This window comes from Manis javanica, chromosome 15, assembly GCF_040802235.1.
Source record: "Manis javanica isolate MJ-LG chromosome 15, MJ_LKY, whole genome shotgun sequence".
Classification (NCBI taxonomy): domain Eukaryota; kingdom Metazoa; phylum Chordata; class Mammalia; order Pholidota; family Manidae; genus Manis; species Manis javanica.
The window spans coordinates 9721964-9743074 of NC_133170.1; the positions used below are offsets into that span (position 1 = coordinate 9721964).

A 21111-nucleotide genomic window follows, 5' to 3' on the forward strand; every position below is an offset into this window, starting at 1 on the left:
CAGAGTGTGTCTACGTTTCTCAAAGAAGAGTTTTGCATGAAGGGGAAATGCGTTGGAAAGCAGAAGAAACTAGCTGGATCGTAAAGTCAGTTCGTTTTGATGAACACTTTAACTGTTAACCATGTGTTTTTAGAGTGTGGATTGTCTTTTCAGATAAGATTTTATTAGCGACGCAAGGGAGTGTTTATAAGAAAAAGTTTTAGAAGTTCCACCTTCCCACCATGTGATGGGAGCAACTATATTTTTCTGTTCAACGCGATAAATTACTGTGGTGTATCAAAAGCTTAGGTGGTTGGGGGGAGAGCGAATTTGGGGTCCTTATCCTAATAAGAAGACCCGACATGCAGCTATTTTAGAGCGGTACTATGTTTTGGGTTTTCCTTTAGCTGTCACTCCGCTTTCCTGGTAACTCCTCCTCCCCCCTTTGCAACACCCTTTTTCCAGGCTTGAAACTTTTTGAAGGGAAGCTCAAACTGCTGACTTGGTTTAGTTTGGGGGTTTATATGTAATTGATAACAATTAGCAAGGATCATCAAAAGTGTATTTGAAGAGTATTTGCCGTTTGTCAGTATGTAAGGGAATCAAGTACAATTATTTGTAAAAATACTTTCTGACAAATTAATTCAAGAAGCAGAAAATATGTATGGACTGTAATTTTGCCTGTGACTTGTAGAGTGACAGCTTAACATGGTGTTGATCATCCGTCGAATTGATAGTTACTTTCTGTTCATGACCTCATTAAATCGTGCCCTTAGTTGGGTAAATTTCTTTGAATACTGATTATTCATGTTTCCTACCAAATCTTGATGAAAAGACACGTTAGTTAGAAATAATTTAAGGTATTCAGTGTTCCCCCTAAGACACTTGCTAATACATATTATCTCTTACAGGTTAAAACAAAATGAAGATTTTTTCTGAATCTCATAAAACAGTGTTTGTTGTGGATCACTGCCCTTACATGGCAGAATCATGCAGACAGCATGTCGAATTTGATATGCTGGTGAAGAATAGGACCCAAGGAATCATCCCTTTGGCCCCCATATCTAAATCACTGTGGACTTGCTCAGTAGAATCATCCATGGAATATTGTAGAATAATGTATGATATATTTCCTTTCAAAAAGCTGGTGAGTGTGGAGTATAAGCAAAATTATGATTTGGGGGATGTACTGAACTGCTTACAACACTTTTTTATATATGAGTTTGGTATATAATTGGGCTTACAAATGTTTCTTTACTACTTTAAAAACGTGGTATGTAGAGTTCCCCCTTGGGATCAGCATGTTACATGTATTTAATTGGGGAGAGCAATAATACTAATAGCTAATAATTTGGAGCACTTACACGTGCCAGGTATGTTTCAAAGTACATCATATTAACTCCTTTAATTCTCACATCAGTGTCCTTTTAATCACTGGGGCAATATTCAAAGTGTATAATAACCGGAATGGAATGGGCACTGACCATTGAAAACTATTGCCAGCCTAAACAGAACGGCTATTGGCTGTAAGCAATTTGTCAGATGGCGCTGGTGTGTACTGTCTGATTATCAGTCTTGTTATTGCCCTTAGAGGTGCAGAAACTGAGGTAAAGAGAAGAAATTTGTCTTGAGTCATGTATAACTAAAGGCAGAACCAGAATTTGAACCTAAATAAGCAGGCTGGCTGGCTACAGTGTTAGTGATTGTGAACTAAACTGCTACAGGATTTGGCCATATTAGAAAGAAATGATCTTGAGAATGCTAAGCAGGAATTGTTTTTTATCAATAAGAAGAGAAATTGCAAATGGATAGGAATTCCAAGCATGAAAATTATCTTCATGTTTCGAAATCTCAGCTGGTTTATTTTGGGAAAGTCATTTGGTTAGCCCAGTGGATGATTTCCTTTTTGTCTCATTGGGAGCAGCCTAGGCTGGGACCTGGCCAATTCTCAGACCAGCACAGGGAGGGCAGTAACAGGAAGGCTGAACATACATAGAGTCTAATGTTATACATTCAGATATATTACAGATTAAAATGTAAGTTGTTTTTAGTCCTTCTATAAATTGTGTGTTATGTAGGGTAAAAAAAAAAAACAGGAGAGAAAGGATAATGTAGCAATGTAAGGCACAAGCTTTGGTTCAAACCCAGCATCAATAGCTATCAGCAGTGTGACCTTGATATTACATAATCTCTCCAAGCCTCAGTTTCCTCCCATGTAAGCATAGCACCTACTTCCTATGATTGTTGCAAGATTTCAATGAGATCATTTCAGTGAAGTGGCTTTTAAAATATGTCCTTGTCAGATAAGCCTCAAGAGAGAAGGCTACTTGTCAAACTTATTTGGGAAGCAAAATTAGTGTTCTGTGGATAATAGGAAAAAAATCATGGATTAGATCATATAGTCCAGGGGGAAAAAAAGAATCTCACCCTTCTCCCAAAAGGGAGCATAGTCATCATTTGATCTATTTTCTAATATGTCTTATCATTATTATCTTACAAAATAGTATTTTTTTTCTTTGCATTTTACTTTCAAATTTAGAAGTCCAAATCCATTATTTTGGCTCTCAGTGCACTCGTGTGATGTGGCTACTGCCTGTTTCTCTGAGCTTATCTTCTTTGTACCCCCGTCTGCTCTGACCTTCACCCTTTTGAGGGTACATTTGCTGTTTGCATAACTGGAATTCTCTACCCCCGGCTCTTTCCACAGTTGGTTTCTCCAGTGGTTTTCAGTTCCCCTCAGTGGACACACTTCTAGAGCCCTTCCCCTACCACTCAGCCTAAAGTAGTTAACCAACCTTTGTTCATAGCATTTATCACTCTGACATTATCTTGTTCATTTATTTGTATTCTCCCCGCCCCACCCTCTGTCTTAGCACACCCCTGAGCCCCTAGCTTTCCCCACATTGTGGGTGACATGACTGCATCCCCACATCCCCAGTGCTGAGAATAGCACCTGGCATGTACTAGACATGGTATAACTGTAAAGTGAATGAATGACTCGATCAGCAAACCAGTGCTAGAGAGGCTGTGTATTATTTTAAATATGATGCATTGAGTGGAATTAGATTTGAATACTAATTATTTCTTTGAAATCTATTAGGTGAATTTCATTGTGAGTGACTCTGGAGCACATGTTTTAAATTCTTGGACTCAAGAAGACCAAAATTTGCAGGAGGTATGGTTAGGTTTTGAGCTGTGGCCATTTTTGAACATTTCTGAATGTGGTAATATTTTACTAAAAATGGTTAAAAACTGTGTAAATCAATATGGTATCTGCACATACCTTTAAAACCGTGACTAATACTAAAAGAAAAATAGCTATCTCCATTCCACTCTTTCCCCACCTCCTAGAAGCTAACCTTCAGCTCTTTTAGCTCATCTGGCATTTCCTTCTAGGTTTCTAAATAACATGTTTTTACTGCTATTTTTAGAGTTCTTAATTTAAGCTTTATCTGTTATCATTATTGTTGATGAGGATTTACCCTTTATATTTCATCGCACTCATGCTTCATGCCTGCTACCTTCCCGCGTCCTCTCAATATTGTTTTATCAAAATATTTGGTTAATTCAAAATTCTGTGTTTGCATTATAGTACTTACATAAAATGTTAGTCGCTGCTAAGCCAAGCAGTTTATGTGATTGTTTTCTTTCTCTTATTTTTGTAAAGTTCTATTGATGCGTATTTGATAGAGTGCGCTATGTAAGTTTAAGGTGTACATCCTAGTGATTTAACTTAGATGTTATTTCCCTTTTTGTAGAACTTTATTGTTTATTAGAATTTATCATTTCTTTTTTTATTTTTAATTGAAATGCAATTGAGATACAATATCATACTGGTTTCAGGTGTGTATTTCCTTTAAAAAAAACTATTTTTTTTCTTTGTGCTTAGTTTTCTGCATATCTGTTGCTGCTTTTCTGCCTGTCTTACAAAACTTCTCAGTATTGTTATCATAAATGTATTAGAAATTGAGCAGGTTTTTTTTTCCTTGAATGACTTTTTGGAGCAGTCTTCCGCTCCCATTTGAACTGGCTGCTTCCTAGGCCCAGTGCACTGCTGTCATCTTCCTCTTTCCCTGTTTTTCAGATCCCAACCTTTTTCCTTTTTTGTTGTGTAATCTCTTGTGTTGGTAGATTAGCCTCCAGAATTCCTGTAGCTTACCTTACACTTCATTGGTACTTGGAAATTTCAGGTTGGAAATAACTTTTATCTCATTACCTATGGAACTTTTTATTTTATTGTATTTTTAATTTCCACGAACTCTTACTTATGCTCTAATTATGTCCATTTTTGTCATATCCTTTTCTTGTTTTGTGGGTGTAACTTTTTAATCTAAAGGTATTAAAAATAGTTTGTCTGAAGTTTTCCTTTGATCTCTGTGCTCTCGGAGTTCTTTCCATGTTGAGGCTTTCCTTAAATACCTGCTGGTCTTTGGCTGTGCAACCTTATTTAAAAGCAAGGCACTTGATAGCAGATTAGAAGGTCTCATGTTGTGATGTAGGTATTTCTGACTGGGCTTCACTGTGGTTTAATCTAATTGTTTTCACTGGGGGATCTTCAGATGTCAGAATTGACAGATCATCTCTCAGGGACTGTTCAGGGTCTCCAGAAATCTCTCCCTTTTATATCTGTATGGTATAAACTTGGTCCGCTTTCTGGGAAGTAGGGGACATGGTAGGTTCTACACCCAGGAGGCAAACTTTCAGTCTTTGTTTTTGGTCTAGGGCTGGCTGTTCGGTATAGTAGCTACTAGCTATATGTAGCTACTATTGGCTACTTAAATAGCTACTATTTAAATTTAAATTAATTAAAATTAAATACAGTTTAAAAAATTCAGTTTCTCTGTACCATTAGCCATGTTTCAAATAGCTCTATAAGCTACATGTGGATGCTGGCTATGTACTGGACCTCACAGAGAACATTTACATCATCACAAAAAGTTCTACGAGGCAGTGTGTCCCCCTTACACTCTGCTGTGCTTTGTGGTATTCATGCTCGGCACCTTTTTGGTTCAGTTCCTCCAAGGAATGTGATTCTGTTCCAGGGGGTATTGGGAAGGGGTAGTACGTGGGTAGGGTGTGAGTAAGATCAGAGAGTCAAGTTGCTCCTTATACTAATTTCAAGCCACTCATAGTTGTCGGTATTTTGCCTCACCCTTGCTTTGTATGGTACTTGATGCCTCCAGCTCTTGAACCTCTGGATTTTGAAAAACATGTCATTTTGCCTTTTCTCCCCTATAGCCGCTTAGATTTCTGCTTATTCAGTATTACAAACCCATTACCAAACTTCATCCATTTTGATACTCTTGTTGACATCTTGTTTGCTGTTGTCTTCTCCATTCTCTTCATCTGCATAGGTTTTTCTATTTCCCTTTGGTTTGTGCTTTTTAAAATTAAGTTCCTTTACTATAGTTTCAGTAGAGTTTTAGGAGGAAGCAGAAGTAATTATGCTGTAATTATGTCCATTTTTGTCGTATCCTTTCAATGCTCAATCCATCAAGTTTATGCTTTTCAAACATTATTTGTATAAACAGCACTGAGTTGATGGTAGATTGCATTCTTTGCTCCTGTTTAGATAGAAGGTTCTTCACTGATGAACATGAACATGAGAGACAGGCATTAGTGAGATTTTGAATACATTATTTGAATTATTTTATGTTAAAAGTTTTTCTGTTAATGGATGCCACTCAGTGGAAATAATCCCATCAAATGTGTCTTATCTTATTTTTTCTGTAAAAACACTTCCATTAATTATTTTATTCAGAAAAACACAGAAGGCAGAAACAGAAATCATGATCATTTGCAGTATCTATCAGCTTTCAATTTAGCTCTCCTGTCCAGACGTTTTTCTTACAAAAATGCATCTTTTTGGGCCTTTATAAGTATTTTACTGTCTTCTTTACTTATTTGAAGTTCATGGTCTTGGAAGCTCTGAAATTTTTTCACATAAGATTTCACACTGTTTAACATTTTCTTTGTCTTCTTCTGGAATATCATCTTTTTTCTTAGTCTCTCTTTCAACACAGGATCTTTTATCATTTCTTCTGCTATGTGACTTTTTGCTTTTTTTATCGCCTGCTTCATTGCATCCAATAAAGCAGCAAATTGAGGCCAGGAAAGCCATTTTCCCATCTTGAAAGACTGATTCGCACGTTTCCTTGATCCCGTTGCATCTGAATGCCCAACGACAAGTCCATCTGAATTTAACCAAAATATTTTCTATAGCCAGATTTCAGGGCAGTTCTTCAGATTAATAAAATAGGTAATGTTAAAGACTGGCATCAGACAGTTTGACAGCTGTAAACTGCTCTGGCAGACTAGAGCCCTCATCAGCTTCTTTATGTGGAGCCCCCAGGGTAAAAAGCCATTGGTAAGTCCACGTATGTATGTAGGTTCCTCTCTCCATTTCAATTGCTGTGGTTCCTGAAATTTCATTAAACTTTGTTACTGTTCACCAGATTCCTTGAGCGGATGCCCGTTTTTTAAGAAAATATGTTTATCATAGTGTTTGGTCTTAAAATGTTGTGGTTAGTATACCTAACCTTTGATTTTTTGAAGTAATTCACCTGATGGGTAGGCTCTTATTGGCTTGGCTTTGCATTATTTCACTCCAGAATGTTCTTTATTATTTCGTACTTGAAGAGTAATGTTAATGACTCAACACATTCCCCCTGTAGTCTTTGAAATGGCATGTAGTCTGCTTTACTTTTTTCAAGAGTTACTATGAAGGAAGCTTGAAGCTTCTTTACTTGTGTATGCATAAAAATAAGTAAAAATTTGTGTAGATTTTCCTTACTTCACCTCTGCAGTGCAGTAAAAGGTGTCCATTTGCTAGTGGTAGGTATACTTATAAGAGAATTACTTCTTCCCTCCACTTTCTGAAGGTGGGGCACATTATATTGCACTCATTGCTTTTAAATTGTGAGCAGAAGGGGAAGCTCCAGTCGTGAAGGCAAACTATAGTAAATCACTGGTGTTTGAGGTGATGTAAAATGTTTGACATTTTATGTAAATTACAAATTATCTCATCTGTGTTAACATGTGTAAGTTTAGCTTTGTTATCCAGATCACACCTTTCCCCAGTTAATGTGAATAATCATGAGTAACAAGTGAGGGAAATTGTGCAGAATTGTGTACTGGAAGGACTGGAAACATTTTGCTTCAACTCCTTCATTGCACAGGTGAAGGAACTGAGGCCCATAGTAGCCAGTGGTTGTTTATATGTGGGTCTAGGGTTCTTTCTGTTTCAGCACATAACTCTATCCTATAATATCTTTCATTTTATTATAAAAAAATTGTCAGACTTCAGGAGTTTGGGGCCTGTTTTTGTTAACTAACTCAAAATTAGAACGTGTCACACTAATGAGGGACAGGTTCTGCTATTACTTTCACTTTCAGATTAGGAAAAGAGATAGGAGAGGTTAATCAGGGTCACACAGTGTTACAAGGCAGAGCCGGAATTTCAGTCCATCCTTATCTGACTCCAGAAGTTAAACATATTTTCATTGTGGTGTTTGAGGATCACACCACCATTGCCCTAAATGGCTACTTTTTATTGAGCTGCTCCTATGCTCCAGGGGTTATATAAGTATTAATACATAGTATTTTTTCTTCCCTTTTTGATTTATTTTTGTGAATAGGTAATACCTATGTAGTTTAAAAATAAAATTTACATACATACACATGTACATCTGTGTGTGTAAGGTAAACCTAGAAAAGGTTCCCACTCATCCTCTGTCCCCGTTAGTGGTGTACCAGAGCCTGCTCAGACCAACTCAGAAGAGCTGAGTTCTTCACATTCACTGAAGCTTGCGATCAGCCACAGTGGGAACATTTATTTAACCACAGATATTGGTAAACACTACATATAGGGTTTTTTTTCCCTTGGGGAGCTGGTTTACCAGCACGTCACTGATTATCCCTGCCACTGTTAGTTCTCTATGGGTCCTTCCATAGTATCTTTATGCATACACAAAGCAAAATCCTTCTGTTTGTTTCCTTCTCAAAATTGCTTTGACTGTTCTGGGTCCCTTGCAGTTCCATCTGAATTTTACAATCAGCTCGTCAGTTTCTACAAAGAAGTCAGCAGGGATTCTAACAAGGATTATGTTTAATCTGTAGTTCAACTTGGGTAATATTGCCATTTTAACAACATTAAGTCTTCTGACCCATGACCATGGGATGATTTCCGTTTATTTAGATCTCTCATTTCTTTCAACAATTTTTTGTAATTCTGCGTATACAATTTGCATTTCTTTTGTTAAATTTTTTCCTAAGTATTTTATTATTTTTGGTGCTGTTGTAAATGGAATTGTTTTCTTCATTTCATTTTTGGGTTGTTCATTGCAAGTTTATAGCAATACAATCGGATTTTTTGTATTGATCATCGATCCTGCAACCTTGATGAATTGCTTACTATTTCCCATAGCTTTTTAGTGGATTCGTTAGATTTTCTACGTACAAGATCATGTCATCTGCAACATAGAGATAGTTTTACTTTTTCTTTTCCAATCTGGATTCCTTTTATTTCTTTTTCTTTCCTAATTGCTCTGGTTAGAACCTCCAGTATGATAATGAATAGAAGTGATGAGAGTGGACATCCTTCTTCTGTTTCTGATCTTAGATGGAACACACACAGTCGTTATCATTAAGCATGATGTTATTTGTAGGTTTTCTATAGATGCCTTTTATCTGCTAGAGGAAATTCTCTTCCATTTCCAGTGTCCTGGGTGTTTTTATATTGAAAGGGACTTGGATTTTGTCAAAAACATTTTCTGTGTTAATGACGATGATCATATGATTTTTAAAAACTATTGATAATGGTATTTACATTAATTGATTTTTAAATATTAAATGGACTTTGCATTTCAGACATAAATCCCATTTGGTAATGGTATGTAATTCTTTTTATGTTGCTAGTTTGCTAGTTTTTGTTGAGGATATTTGTGTCCATATTTATAAGTTACACTGGTCTGTAGTTTTCTTGTGATGACTTTGACTTGTACGTGCTCTTGCCAACATAATTATTTCCCCTTTTAGCTAATGGCAGCACTAGCTGCTGTTGGGCCCCCTAACCCACGGGCAGATCCAGAATGCTGCAGTATTCTGCATGGTCTTGTTGCAGCCGTGGAAACCCTCTGTAAAATTACAGAATACCAACATGAGGCTCGTACTCTACTAATGGAGAATGCAGAACGTGTTGGAAATAGAGGCCGAATAATTTGCATTACTAATGCAAAAAGGTGAGATGTTAACCACGTTACCCTTTCACGAAGGGAAGTTAATGTCCTACTGCAATTTTTATTTTAAAAAAGCAGGGATGCCATATTAGCATTTAAGCATATCACAAGAGGCCTTTCCAAGATTGATGCTGCGTTTATCAATTGTAACATAAAGGCTCAACCTCAGTGAAAACTGGTTGGATTATTGTCATGTAGTTTCATTTGACATTCTTTCTCACTTGTTTCTCAGCTGGTTATTTGGTATTGTGAGTGAACATGCTAAAGACAATCCTTACTGAAGTAATTCTAAGTGCCTATAACAATGTACTTAGCTGCATAGTGGGTTTAATTTTTTCTCTTACTGTTTATTCCTTTAAGTTTGTTGTATTTTTTTTTTCTATGTCATAGTGACAGTCATGTGCGAATGCTTGAGGACTGTGTCCAGGAAACAATTCATGAGCATAATAAGCTTGCTGCAAATTCAGATCAGTGAGTATAATCCAGAAACAAAATAAATGTTTTGTGTTATAGTCATGTATATTTCATTGTAATTTAACTGATAATTTTAATAGTAATTGGTAGCATTTCCTTGAAATTTTCTACTGGCTTTACAAGTTAGTCAAAAAAATATATGTTTGATCAGAAACTTGTTTCCCATTTTTTCCTTTCACCTTAAAATTTTACTTTTTTCATATAGGAAAGGTGCTCTGAAGGAAAAAATAATATATTTAAAATGCATATTGTTTTGATGGCTTGCTCATATTCTGTGTTAGAAAAAAGAGCAAATGATTGATGGCATTATTCAGTATGTACACATCAAAACATAACTAACTGCATTATGTGAATTTTTTAAAAAGAAAAGAAGCTATTAAAGACACATTTGGGACAGTTGAAATGTGGGTCCTCTATTAGATTGTGATATTATCATCTTTCTTAAGTGGAGTACTGATACTATTGTAAAAGGGGTAGTATTATTTTCACCAGGAGAAGCATGCTGAGGTATTTAGGAATGAAGTATCATTTCCTCTGCAACTTATTCTCCAATGGCTTATTTAAAAAAAAGAATGTACATCTATTGAGCCATTTTTAGAGAAAACAAATACAGTTGACAGTGAATCTAGGTTAAGGATATTTGGGTATTCATTGAATAGTACTTTTCCTTCAACTTCTCTGTAGGTTTAGAAATTTCAAAATGAAAAGTAGAGGGAAACTTTTTAGCATTACCTATAGTATTGCCTGATATTATCCCTAAAAGGCATTAGTAAAAAGGAAACTAATACACAATATATAATTTTTCTCTGTGGTAGTCATCTATTGAAGACATTTCAAGAATATCTTTATAAGAATTTTCCCTTTATTTTATCCTTCAAACACATAGAAAATTATCATTTTGCATTTGAATTACATCAGTACAAATTATTAATTAAATGTTCATACAAGCAAAGTAGTTACACAGTTCTAAATATTTAGGTTTTGTGTTAATAGTAGTATCTGGTTATAAATACACTGTTTTAGAATATTAAACTTCTAATAGTTTACCTGCCTGGATTCTTTACATAATAAATATTCTAATATTCTAACTACAGAGTTTCTCTTAAAGTCTCATGCAGATTCAGAAGTGTGAGCTAGTGTTGATCCATACCTACCCAGTTGGTGAAGACAGCCTTGTATCTGATCGTCCTAAAAAAGAGGTAATTGTAAAAGTAATGGAGAAAAAGATCATGGTTATTAAAAACAAATGCTGAGAAAGGTTAGCATTAGAATCATCATATTGCCAACCGTTTCTGCCAAGAAGATATTTTTGAGTTTTCAAAATTACCTATGTAGCAAAATAACTAGGTTGGTCCTTTTGTAATTGTAGATTTTGAAGTGTTCTGTTTTGCTTGCCTCTCGACATTTATTTTAATTAAATGTGTTGCAAAATCATACACTATTGTTCCTAAAATTTCAGTTACTATAATGGATTTCAGTTGCTTTAATGACTTTCTATTCTATAAAAAGTCTTTTTTTCTCATTAAAAAAGTAATACACAAAAATATACTCCAATAACAAAGGAATTAATTTTACTTATCCAGAGGGGGAAAAACTAATTTCCTACTTTGGTTTTGCTTTTTAAATAAATATAAACGTTTTTAAAGGAAAAGATCAGTCTACTGAGTGTTAAATGGATTCATATCATATCATATTCTCTATTGGGGGTTTATATTTAGAAATATATATGTACTTATATAATTATATTGAATGTGTATGTTCTTATGTTCTGGCTTTTCATTTAGCCTTATTTAATATAAACAAATTTATTACCTTAGTCTATAAAATTTTTTGTAATTAAATGGTATTTTTAAGTCATTAGCTCTACTGTGTTTTTAAGTGGTTTCTGGTGTAAACTCTTATTTGTTTACTTTTTTCTGCCTTGTGATAATGTGGCAATACTGTGTCCTTCATTCTGTGATAACTAAAAAATTTATTTACAATAAATATCGTCACCCTAGAATGAATAAAACTTCCTGTTACCTTGTAATAAGTAACTTTTGGCTCTTACCACTTTTATTTAAAGGTGAAAAAACTGACAAAATACAATCTTTGTGGCAATTTCCACATTCTTTGTAATAAGTAGTTTTTCTGCAGGTGTCTGTCCTCTTCACTGAACAAATTATTTTTTCTACAGTATTTCTGTAGGCCACTTCAAATCCACTTTGCATAGAGATAAATAGAAGTAAAAATTATTAATTAAAAATAAATTCAAGCTAAAGGCTATTCCAGTCTAAGTTTCAAGAGGATGGGAACTTTCCCTGTTCTCCAATAGCTCACACAGTTCCTGGCATATAATTCAGTGAGTTCTGCTTACTACCTATCTGTTCAGTGAGTGGATAGATGAGAACTTCCTGCTAAAATAATGATCATGGTTTTTTTATGAATCTTTTTATTTTTTTCAAATTTCTAAGAAGTGAAAACAGTTTATTTTTATGGGTTGAAGTGAAATGTTTAACACTAAGTTACAAGGTATTAATGTTTTGTGGGTTTTTTCATACTTCCTATAGTTGTCCCCCGTTTTAACCAGTGAAGTTCATAGTGTTCGTGCAGGACGGCATCTTGCTACCAAATTAAACATTTTAGTACAGCAGCATTTCGACTTGGCTTCAACTACTATTACAAATATTCCAATGAAGGTAGGCAGTTCTTTTTCCTGCTATTTTGCAAGTTTCGCTTTGTTTTTAAAATATGTGTTTGACATGTAGTATTTATTTTAATTGAACCTTAACTGTTTCTCCCCATATCATATTTTCTGTTTCACCAGCCCACATTCAGTATCTTTGACCAGGTCAGTAAATACGAAAAGCAACAAGAAAGGATCACAGAATGAAATGCTGTATTTTTCTTTCTAATAAGAATATATATCAGCATTTTTGTTTTAACTATGCTCTTGTTATTTTCATCAAAATATAATCTCTATTTCAAATGATTACTTTTTCTGTGATTCTTTTCCTGACAGTTGTGTTATTAGATATTACTTATTTTGTGTATTCTGTTGGATCTTTTATTCCTTTTTTTGTTTGTTTGTTTTTGTTATTGCCCATCCAGTACAAAGATGTTGGTAACTACTGGGTCTGACTAGGGAAAAATAGCTAAAAGGTTTAAATAAGTTTATTACTCTAGCTAAAAAGCCAAGAGTGTGAGTCAGGATTTTATTGACAGATTTTCTTAGGAATCTATTACTCTTTGTTTTTATTATATTATCATTAAATTGCTTAGGACTAGCACAGTGCCCTATCTGTAGTAAGCTTTAAATGAATTTTTGCTGAGTGGAGTTGAATTTAAATTTAATAAGAATTTTTTATTAAATGAATATTAAATAAATGTATCAAATAAAACATTCTATTTTATTAAATAAGATTTAATTTAAAATATTTCAAATTAGCTTTTTTATAAGTTCAATTTCATTGTTTTGCCACTATAAAATGAAACTAAATTACATGAAAAATACAATATTTTCATTGTTAATTTCTTCCTTATGCCATCGGCTGGCTCTTTAATAGAAATTATAGCCTTACCCAGTAGAATGGTCTAGATGCAGAACAGTTAACAAGTAAAATAGCACAATAGGTGTACTTTAATGTATGTAATTTCACGAGTCATAAGAAAAATACTCTGAGGGTGACAGATACCTTGCTTTTTAAATGTGACCGTATTGGTGGGTTACTGGTGTGACTACTCAGTCTTTACCTTTCTCTTATAAATAGATAATATTGAAGGTCCTGTTTACTATTTAGTGAAAACTAGTTGCTAAACTTGTTTATTAGTCTGTATTTGCTGTTTTATATAATTTTATGTAATTGGTGTTTGCTAACTTACTGTAGGTATTTAAAGATGCTATTTCCTCCTTTAAACAACTATTTCACTCTCAATTTGTGTCAGCTATTTAAATTACATTATATTTATATAACACAAGTATTGGCAAGACAATGCATTCACAGTAAAAAAAAAAATCTCTAAAATCCTGGATTAGTCATCTATGTTAATTCTGACATAAGAAAAGTTATTAAATATCTTATTACTTGTATGTAGCCAGTAGTTTTTTAATAGAGTTCATAGTGCTGTGGCAAACTTGCATCTTTAAATAGGTTGATTACTAAGTGAACTATTCTATTACTGTAGCTATTACTTGTCAGATGCATTTGATCTCACTTTGAGCAGAAAGCAAAATGAATAATTAAAAACTTCATTATTTTGAGAATAAAACCAAGTTATTTTAAATTTTACTTTAAGGAAGAACAACACGCTAACACATCTGCTAATTATGATGTGGAGCTACTTCATCACAAAGACGCACATGTAGATTTCCTGAAGAGTGGTAAGTCAGCGACGCCTTAAAGTTTTATTTTGTAAAATGTAATATCTGGAAGCCTACTGACAGCTTTGAGAAGTTCTGCAGAGTACAAACCTGACTGACTGTCAGTTCAACCCTCTCCAAAGTTACCTGACAGTATCACCTGTTAAGAGGGAGACTAGGCTAATGGAACAAGTATTGAGAAAGACAGCCTTGTCGTAGTTTCTCTCTTGTCGGCAAAGAACCTTGAGAAAGGAAAAATAATAGGGGATGACTTGAAACAGTGATAGACTTACAGCTTGTCTGAATGAAAATCAGTTTTTTGACATTTAATTACTTTTTTTTTCCTGAAGTTAATACTGTGAACCCATCATAAATTTTGTTCATGTATAAGGAATCTTGGAGTTAACCTGACATGAAATTATAATCCAGAAAAACTATTAAGATAAATAGATATGTTAATGTTTAACAAAGGAATATGAAGAATTGTTTTTGAAAACACAATATGGAAATCACTAAGGACCTGAGTTAATGTCAACTTTTAAATATTTATCAAACTTAGAAAATAGCTTGAAAATATCCTTTGTAACATAAAATATTTATCTAAAATAGTTGACTGACCTGTAGTTGTACGCATGACACATGGAGGGCATGTGTAAAGTGCTAAGGTAGCAACAGGAACGGAGTGCTGTGGGAGTGTGACGGTTGCATGTGATTATAGTCCAGGAGTTAGGTGAGCTCCACAGAGAAGATGATGGTGCAGCTGGATTTTGATGAGTAGGCTCACACTTTAGCCCAGATATCTTCCCTGAGCTCTAGATTTATATATTGTGCTTCCTAGTTATATCTCCTAGCTGTCTCTCAGGCACCTAAAACTCAGCATACCCAGAACAATTTATGAACTTTGCCCCCTGAGCAGGTCTTCTAATGTTCCCTCTGATGACCCTGTTGTCTCTCCATTTACATAAGGCAGAAACCTGGGAGTCGTCTTTGAGACCTCTCTCGGTCATTCTTCATATCTAATCCATCACATTTCTTGATTTTATCTAATAAGTATCTCTCAAGTATACCCACTCCTGCATCTCCACTACCATTGCCATCTCCCTAAAACAGCCTATTATTTTCTTACCTACCATCCCATAGTACCCTCCTAAATGGTCTGTCTGTCCCCTCTTGAGCTGCTAGCTAGAATACTTTCAAAATAAAATGCTAATCCTGACCATGTTGCCCTTAGTGTGAACCCTCTAATGCTTTTCTGTTGCCCTTAGGATAAAGACAGAACTGTTTAAATGTCTTACAAGGCCCTGCACCGTCTGGCCCTGCCTCCATTCTCATGTCGCAGCACAGCCCCTCTCATCTCTGTGTCTCAGCGGAGCTGAAACTCTTCATGTTCCCTCCTGCCGTAGTATCTTGACATCTGCTGTTTTTCTTTGATCTAATATTCTTTCCTTCATTTCTTAATTCCCATCCATCCTCTTAGAATTCGAACTAGTTTTCACCTCTTGAAGCCTTCCCTGCTCTCAGAGTAGGCCGGACTCTGTGCATAGACACTCGTAGCACCATGTACCTCTCCTTCAGAGCTTTGCCAGCTTTATGGTTTTGCATTTGTTCATTATTTTATTAACATCTGTTTATTGTAGACTCCATTAAGGCAAAAAAAATGCTCACTGGTATATCTTCTCACATGTTTACTTTCTAGATCCCTCATTTTATGTTTCTTCTCATAAATTCATGTGGATTCAGTATAATAGGTTGTGCATGTAAAGCTTTGAGTAACCATGTCATTATTTAATGGTGTTCCAGGGAAGCAGTTATAGATTGTTGAAATTTTAAAAATTTCTGCTTCTGACTTCCAGTACAGTGACTGATGTGATTAATTAATGAGGAAATTTAAAGGAAAATTACATATTTATTTTAATCATAGCTAATGTCCAAACACTACTTGTTATTTTTCTGGGAGACTTTGTAAAAATGATGTTCTCCCAGAGGTATTTTCTCTTACAGAGTTTAAAATACTTTGGAAATCTTGGGTAAACAATTTGAAGTTTGTGACTGTCCAGTAATGTCACTATTTCTCTGGCTTATTTTTAAAGGTGACACCCACTTAGGTGGAAGCAGCAGAGAAGGCTCATTTAAAGAAACAATAACATTGAAATGGTGCACACCAAGGACAAATAACATTGGTAAGTATTTAAAAATAAATGAAAGGAAAGAATAAATCAAAAGGTTCTTAAAGTGTCATATAGGGATCATTAATTCTTTTCTTTTTGAATTTTTGTGTTTGTTTTAAGGGCTCAAGGAGCAAGTTTTTTTTTTTCTCTCTCTCTTTAAATTGTGGAAACATTCCTTTATATTCTTTCAGATCAGTATTTTCTTCTTTTTCAGAATTACACTATTGTACTGGCGCTTACCGGATTTCACCTGTAGATGTAAATAGTAGACCTTCCTCCTGCCTCACGAATTTTCTTCTGAATGGTAACTCATCACTGAATTGTTTTGACTGAGATTACTCCAAGTGAAATCATTAGTGAGAATATGTGGAATGTGAACTCTGAAAAGCTATTTTCTTCAATAAATTTTTTTAAAAATATATATTTATCAAAGTATAGTTGATATATAATATTACATTGGTTTCAAGTATGCAACATAGTGATTTGACAGTTATATGCATTACTAAATGCTCACCCCAACTAGTGTGGTTACTGTCTGTCAACATAGAAAGATGTTACAGAACCATTGATTATATTCTCCATGTGTAATTTTCGTCCCCATGACTAATTCATTCTTCAGTATAGTTTAACCATTTTATTTCACCAAATTGTTTTAAAGTTAGTTTTGAATACCCTTTAACAGTTTTACTAATGTTTAAAAATAAGATGACCTCATTTTTTTAGACTATTTTATCTAAATAAGTTTTTAAAATATATTTTTAAGTATTTTTAATTTAAAAATTTGACCTTTAGAGTCTAAGTTGATTTTTTCTTGAAGATAGAACAATATAGACCATTATCTTGCCTTTTGAATTTTAGATTACAAAATATATGGACCTAGTTATCGTTGAACATTAGATCTTTATCATAAATAAACATTGTATCTTCAGTACTATACCATGTGATTCTTTCACATAGGCCCCTGTGTTTCCTTGCATGAAATTTTTTTAAAAAGTTACTGGATTCCATTTACTAAATATAAATTCCTTATAATCAACTAGGTTTTAGAACCAATGATATGACAAGTCAGGCTTTATCATAAATTTAATTTCATTGTTCTATTAAGTATGACTTGATTATGAGACTATGTAAAATACAGATCAACATTTGGTCACATGGAATAGAAAGTAATTGTGATAACCATGCTGATAAGGAGGTTTTGTGGTAGTGAATTGAGACTTGGCTTTTTCCTCCATATGTTTTATAGCCTTGATAACTTGAGGATTATTAACAGTTATCTCACTTTTCTTCTGGATGTCCAGGAAGAAAATTTTGTATGAACTTTGTAACTGAATGACAAATATAACCACACATTATATGAGACTACTATACTTATTTTGGAAAACTGTACAACTATATCCTGTGACTAGAATTATGACTTTCAGAATGTGAACTGCAGATATACTAAATTAGCAATGCTGAATGCTGGTTAAAATACGAGGATAAGTAAAATGAAAAATTAGGCATAAATCTTAAGGGAAAAACATAAGAGCTCATTTGAATTTTATTACTGATAGAGTGATCTTGCTTTTGACAGGTCGTTCTGTTTTATTGGAACAGCCACGAAAGTCAGGTTCCAAAGTCATTAGTCATATGCTTAGTAGCCATGGAGGAGAGATTTTTTTGCACGTCCTTAGCAGTTCTCGATCCATTCTAGAAGATCCGCCTTCCATTAGTGAAGGATGTGGAGGAAGAGTTACAGACTACCGGATCACAGTAAGACTCTAATATGTATACATTCAATGTTTTGAGTCTCTCATCATTCAGCAAGTGGTATTAAGTACCTATGATATGCTAAGGTCTGTGACAAAAATGGGTTTGGAGAAGTTATTATTAGTAGATTATTATTATTTAATTAGGTGAATTCCTGCACTACTTAATCAGAAGAGCTATTTATCACTGTATTCAGTGTATACTGAGAAGTATCTGGATGGCATTGACACACTGGAATTACAGGGAAGAATGGAAATTGATTGGAACTAATATTTTAGGTAGAATTTTATTTCTAGGAACTTAAATGGCAAACAAAAACACTGCAATATTTGGATGCTGCTACTTTGAAATAATATTAAATGTTTATATTTTGAAAGGTGCATACAAGGAAATTATTTATTTGTTTTCAGTAGAAATTCTGTTCTGATTTTAATTTTTCACTGCCACCCCTGGTTTAAATCCAATATTTCATGACTGTCTACTTTTTGAGATGGTTGTAAAGATTAAATGTGATTATGTTTATAAATGTACTTTGTAAACTACAAAGTGTTATATACTCTAAATAATTGTACTAGGCTTTTTTTGTTTTGTTTTTACATCTTCTTAAATGAGAAAACTAATAAACTTTATAGAAAACTTAAGAGAATATAAATGTCTTTAAAAAAAGGGGAAGAAAACAAAGACTGTAAATAACCTGTTATTACATCATTTAAAGAGAACCACTGTTGACATTTTGATGTCACGTCAAGGTAGTTTTTAAGTAAGCAAATGGGTATTCCAGTGTAATTAGCTCATTCTTTTATCTGTATGTGTATATGTATAACACAGAAGTAAAGAAACATGAGTGTGCCTTGGTTTTTAAAAAGTGGAAAAAACCATGAATGCATTGGTGTCTGAGGCTTTCTTACCTCCATTGTAATACAGGCTAATAGGGTTCATGTTCAGAAACAAATCAGTGGGGAGGGACAGGTAGACAAGATGGTTCATTGCATAGCACAGGATGGAATGGAAGACTTCAGGAAGACAGACTATTACATGTAGTCCGTACTGAAACATTAGAAAATAGTTTCTAATTTTATCTTATTTGGTTATCATTAGGATTTTGGTGAATTTATGAGGGAAAACAGATTAACTCCTTTTCTAGACCCCAGATATAAAATCGATGGAAGTCTTGAGATCCCTTTGGAACGAGCAAAAGATCAGTTAGAAAAACACACCCGTTACTGGCCTATGATTATTTCACAAACCACCATTTTTAACATGCAAGCGGTAAGTGTTAGTTTAAACTTATCTTCTCAATTAATTATATGTACCATTTCTCAAGCAAAAAATGAAATATATGAATTTGTTAAAGATTAGTAATAGAAAATTGTAGTCATAGATTATCTTGCCATGGTGATATTTAAAATTAATTGAATTTTTTTCTGGATCCTTTGATATTTGTTTTTCAAGACAGACTTTCATTTCTTTTTTTAAAAAAATCTAACAGGTAGTTCCATTAGCCAGTGTTATTGTGAAAGAATCTTTGACAGAAGAAGATGTATTAAACTGTCAAAAAACAATATACAACTTAGTTGATATGGAAAGAAAAAATGATCCTCTGCCTATTTCCACAGTTGGTACAAGAGGAAAAGGCCCTAAAAGGTAGTTTTGCCTTACTTTCTCTTTATGTCACATTTATTTGATGCATACTATTTTTTTAAGCTAACTTATTTTTTAAGCTATTTTTTAAGCTAACTTATTAAGTTACATTCATATAACTGAGATGAAATGATATAAAATACAGAAAAGCAGAATTAGATACATTAAACTTAGAATTGCACCAGTAACTATTGAGAAAGAAAAAAAGTCGTTTATTTCCTTTACCGGTTGTGACACTTCGATATTATTTAAAGTGTTCTTATTTCTAAGAACATTGTTTTAAATCTTTACTTCAGAGATGAGCAATACCGTATCATGTGGAATGAATTAGAAACCCTTGTCAGAGCCCATATCAGCAACTCGGAGAAGCATCAGAGGGTCTTGGAATGTCTGATGGCCTGTAGGAGCAAACCCCCAGAAGAAGAAGAACGAAAGAAACGAGGAAGAAAGAGGGAGGACAAAGAGGACAAGTCAGAGAAAGCAGTGAAAGATTATGAGCAGGAGAAATCTTGGCAAGATTCAGAGAGGTGACTTGTTGACATTGATATAGATGCACCCTGGTGCTTTTTAGCATGTCACGTTTTGTGTGTAGCACATTCAAACATTCAGACTTCATTTAAAGTAGTTCATTTAATATGTGTTTATTTTATTGTATAACTGGTTTTTTTATCATTCTTAAAATAGAGAGGCTCTTGGGCTTCAAGAGGTATGATCTTTTTATTGTTACTGTTGGGGGCAAAGGTAGTGTTTAAGTTTTTCCTAATTAACATATGACAATCATAATGCATAATGGTTGGTGTCATTATTTGCTTTATGCGTTATGCATAGTTTTATTTCTTTGTTCAGTAAATATTTATTGAATGCCTGTGATGTGCCAGCCATTTGACAAGATCTCTGCCCTGGAAGATCATACAGTATTGTGGTAGAGATAGGCAAGTAAGGCTGATGACAGCAAAGTGTGGGAGATACTGTCACAAAAATAGGCACAGGATGCTCTTGGGAGCATAGTCCTAAATCTGAAAACCTTCCTCAGCAGTACCCCCTTTTCCTTAGTCTGTGATGACTATAACTGTATCAAGGTTAAATGTAAAAAAGCATAAAAAGTAATGAAGGCCTATAAATAACAGTATCATAAGATATAAGCTGGCTTCATCCTTTGCCCCCTTGCCGAAACTCAGGCAAAGAACTAGGTAAATATATAATGGCCATGTGGTAAGTACCTTAAGAATTAAACAGAACTTACTATGGAAAATTTCAAACATGTACAACAGTAGAAGCAATAGTTACCCCATCATGTACTTCCAGTAGTTAATCAGTTCCTGGCAGATCTCATTTCATACGTAACTACATCCACTCCCCTCACCTCCACCACCACCCTTCTTACCAATGGGAGTATTTTCAGGCCAATTCTAGAAATCCTGTCATTTCATCCAAAAATGAGTAGAACATTTTTATTCTCTTTGACTTTAGAAGCTCACTTCTTCCTCAGAGCTACGGAGTCTCTGAAATGGAATTGGCTCTT

The 21111-nt window shown here is 34.2% G+C and overlaps 1 protein-coding gene across 3 annotated transcripts in view; it reads left to right on the top strand.

The window, feature by feature from the left end:
• Positions 1-21111, top strand: part of INTS13 (integrator complex subunit 13) — a 28059-nt gene that overhangs the window by 587 nt on the left and 6361 nt on the right. For 2 of the 3 annotated variants that reach the window (XM_017670335.3, XM_017670336.3), the window contains exons 2-15: positions 4-85; positions 891-1126; positions 3080-3154; positions 9016-9218; positions 9606-9686; positions 10798-10888; positions 12239-12367; positions 13965-14049; positions 16119-16208; positions 16411-16500; positions 17773-17951; positions 19047-19217; positions 19438-19592; positions 19886-20116. In XM_017670335.3, the coding sequence (XP_017525824.1) occupies positions 902-1126; positions 3080-3154; positions 9016-9218; positions 9606-9686; positions 10798-10888; positions 12239-12367; positions 13965-14049; positions 16119-16208; positions 16411-16500; positions 17773-17951; positions 19047-19217; positions 19438-19592; positions 19886-20116 (1805 nt within the window). In that variant the 5' untranslated portion in view covers positions 4-85; positions 891-901. The remainder of the gene's footprint in view (positions 1-3; positions 86-890; positions 1127-3079; positions 3155-9015; positions 9219-9605; positions 9687-10797; positions 10889-12238; positions 12368-13964; positions 14050-16118; positions 16209-16410; positions 16501-17772; positions 17952-19046; positions 19218-19437; positions 19593-19885; positions 20117-21111) is intronic. The other variant, XM_017670334.3, reaches the window with a different exon arrangement.